Source organism: Echinops telfairi, unplaced genomic scaffold (assembly GCF_000313985.2).
Source record: "Echinops telfairi isolate 266 unplaced genomic scaffold, ASM31398v2 ScPeMD7_7425;HRSCAF=8463, whole genome shotgun sequence".
NCBI classification, from domain to species: Eukaryota; Metazoa; Chordata; class Mammalia; order Afrosoricida; family Tenrecidae; genus Echinops; species Echinops telfairi.
In genome coordinates, this window is record NW_022111325.1 from 1,752,539 (window position 1) to 1,754,201 (window position 1,663).

Sequence of the window (1,663 nt, forward strand, 5' to 3'; positions counted from 1 at the left end):
ACTGCGAAGCGGACCGGGCCGAGCCGGACCAGAGCAGACCGGACCCTGGGGGCGATGCGGCTGCTGCCCCTGCTGTGGACTGTCCTCTGGGCCGCGCTCCTCGGCTCCCCGCTGCGGGGGGGCTCTGGCGTCCGCCACGCCGTCTACTGGAACTCCAGTAACCCCAGGTAGCCGGGCCGAACCGGACGGACGCCCGGCCGGGCTGGCGCGCTCCCGACTCGAGCACGCACCCTCCACCCGCGCGGTGCTCGGCGCCGCTGGAGCCCGGCCGCGCGCCGGGGCTCCTTTGTTTGAGTTTGAGGGGGAGGGGGGAGGGGCGCGACGCGCCCCGAGGCTCCCCCGCCCGCCTATGTTGGGGGCCGGGCGGAAGACCCCCGCCGGAGGGTGGGCGGTGGGGTCTCCAAGCCCGGAGCTGGGGGCCCCAGCCGCGCTCTGGGCCCCGCCCCCTCGCCTCTCTCTCTGGTGGGTTCCCCAGCCTCCCGCCGGCTAGGGGAGGCGAGCCACTGGCGGAGGAGCCACGGGTTTCACTCCAGTGGAAGAGTGTGGGCTCTCCGCCCGCTCCCTTGACCTCCCCTGCGGCGCTCGCTCTCGCTGTCTCCGAACGCATTCAGTATCTCTGCTTGCATCTCCGACTTGCTCAGAGCTGCTCCTTCCATCTGTCCAGTCTGGGCCCTTTGCCGCCTGCAGTGAATCACCTTTGGGCAAGTCATTTGACCTCCCTCACCTCGGTTGTCTCATCTGCCAAATGGGCTAATAATACCTGCTACCCTGGGAAGCCAGGCAGGCTAGCCGAGGTCATGTGCGTGGCAAAGGTAGGTGTAGGACTGCCTGGATAGAAACTAATTGGTTTCTTTCTCCTGAGCCGCCTGTCTTTGAACCTCCGTATTTGTTACCATTTCCATCCTCCTCCCCAAGTCTCCCTGCCTCCCTGCGTTCCCATCTGTGTTCGGCTCTGACTTTCGCCTTGAGACAATCTGTGACTCTCTTCATTTGTTCACACGCTCACATTTATTTGTGCACATACTTTGTGCAGCACGACGGACACCAAGACCCTGCACCCACTGGTGCCCCCCCCCTCCAAGAGAGGGCATGCATACAAACAGGTCATTACAGTACCTTGTGATGGGCTATCGTTGGCTTCGACTCACAATTCTTCTAGCTCTGTTCCAGACCAGTGCCTCTGAATCACTTGGCGGATTTGTGAAGAAATCGGGTCTCTAGCCCCCAGCCCTGACATTTCTGGCTCATTCATTCAATCCACAGATATTTATTGAACGCTACTCCTGGGTAAAGTACTGTTCCTAGATGCAAAGGAACGATACATGCAAAGGCTCTGCCTTGGTCCAGCATGTGTCCTGGCCAGTCTGGGCCAGACCCAGGAGTTTGCTCTCCTCATGAGAGCTCCCTGATGCAGGGTCAGGTGGTCCTCAGACCACCAATCATCTAGGGGCAGTTTGGAGCCCTTTGAAAGTCTCCCTGTGCTGTGTAATGGCTGGGCAGCAGGAACTGGTGCTGGGTGGACAACCTGCCCCTGTCCCGGCCCTGTGCATTCGCTCTTCCAAGAGATGCCAAGGGGAAGTGTGAGAAGACTAAAGACTGGGTGCTGGCTGCCTGGCTCCCTCCGTGCCTGGAACTTCCTTGTCCTGCCCAAAGAAGAATCAGA

General features: G+C 61.2%; 1 protein-coding gene across 1 annotated transcript in view; it reads left to right on the forward strand.

Annotated features, from left to right (window-relative positions):
* The first annotated feature begins 54 nt into the window (after positions 1-54).
* The window catches only part of EFNA4 (ephrin A4), a 4,056-nt gene continuing 2,447 nt past the window's right edge, over positions 55-1,663 (forward strand). The window contains exon 1 of the mRNA XM_004714653.2: positions 55-167. Within this exon, the coding sequence (XP_004714710.1) occupies positions 55-167 (113 nt within the window). The remainder of the gene's footprint in view (positions 168-1,663) is intronic.